Source organism: Austrofundulus limnaeus, unplaced genomic scaffold, assembly GCF_001266775.1.
Source record: "Austrofundulus limnaeus strain Quisiro unplaced genomic scaffold, Austrofundulus_limnaeus-1.0 Scaffold46, whole genome shotgun sequence".
NCBI classification, from domain to species: domain Eukaryota; kingdom Metazoa; phylum Chordata; class Actinopteri; order Cyprinodontiformes; family Rivulidae; genus Austrofundulus; species Austrofundulus limnaeus.
In genome coordinates, this window is record NW_013952448.1 from 306,398 (window position 1) to 307,595 (window position 1,198).

Below are 1,198 nucleotides of genomic sequence, written 5' to 3' on the forward strand. Positions count from 1 at the left end.
GTTAATATTTAACATAGCCTAGTTGAGTGTTGTTTGCAACACAAGTACAATATATAGTATTGTGACTTTTTTGTTTAAAATCTATTTCCTGTTTGTTTGTTTTTTTGTTTGTTTGTAAAATTTTTCAAGAACATCTGGACAGATTTCAATGAAACTCTCAGAAAGTAGGCTAACAACTGAACATAAACATCTAACTGATGACTCAGTTTTACAGAGCCAACCAAACACAAACAGGTTTTCATTACAGGGAGTTTTGCAGATATTTATATAAATTTTGTAGTGGAATTATAACATACCATGAAATCACAACGACATATTTTCTCGTAATGATTTTAGTCTAAAACTCTGACACGAAATGCATTTCTTCGGGGAATATGTTGGAAATAAGTCCTTTATTTTCATTCTGTTTACAGTCAGAGGGTTAGAAGAGGTTGTGGTTTTTGTTAAACAAGGAGAGTGATACCTCTGTATTTTTCCTATCTCTGGCTGCAGCCACAGGTTGATCACCTGTTTCTCTCAGCGCTGTGGGAACGCACGAGCTCCACGCAGCAGCAGCCAGCCGTGGCGGTCGGGCGCGCGCCTCCATACCAACACATTCATCCAGAGCACAAAGGAATGGAACTGGCTCCGCGACTTACCTAAGCTCCGCCCCTCGCTGCGCTCAGGTGGGGACCACGAGCGGCGGAGCAGAGCCTTCAGACGCCACGTCAACCACAACAAACAAACTCGGACTCAAGCAGTAGTTTCCGGTCGCTGCCGGGCTCACACCATGCTGGACCCGTCATCCAGCGACGACACAGGCGGGGAGTCCGACCAAGAAGTTGTCCGGGAGCCTCGGAGAACACCTGCCGCTTCCTCGGTCACGGAGAAGCGGGGACACAGCGGCCGTTCGGGCAGACAGCAGCTGCAGCTTCCCACCCCTGGAGCCGCAGCCCCCGGCAAAGGAGCGAAGAAGAGCCATGAGGAGGAGGAGGAGGAGGAGGAGGAGTGGAAGGAGCGCGAGCGTTTTCAGAAGGAGGAAGAGGAGAGGAAAATGAACCTGCAGATTTACGTGTTCGTTCTGCGGTGCATCGCCTACCCGTTCAACGCCAAGCAGCCCACTGACATGACCCGGAGGCAGCAAAAGGTGAGCTACACACACACACACACACACACACACACACACACACACACACACACACACACACACACACACACA

At 49.0% G+C, this 1,198-nt stretch overlaps 1 protein-coding gene across 1 annotated transcript in view; it reads left to right on the plus strand.

Moving 5' to 3' along the window:
• The first annotated feature begins 477 nt into the window (after positions 1-477).
• The window catches only part of LOC106517216 (calcium-dependent secretion activator 1), a 32,375-nt gene continuing 31,654 nt past the window's right edge, over positions 478-1,198 (plus strand). The window contains exon 1 of the mRNA XM_014007937.1: positions 478-1,126. Coding sequence (XP_013863391.1) covers positions 770-1,126 — 357 coding nt within the window. The 5' untranslated portion in view covers positions 478-769. The remainder of the gene's footprint in view (positions 1,127-1,198) is intronic.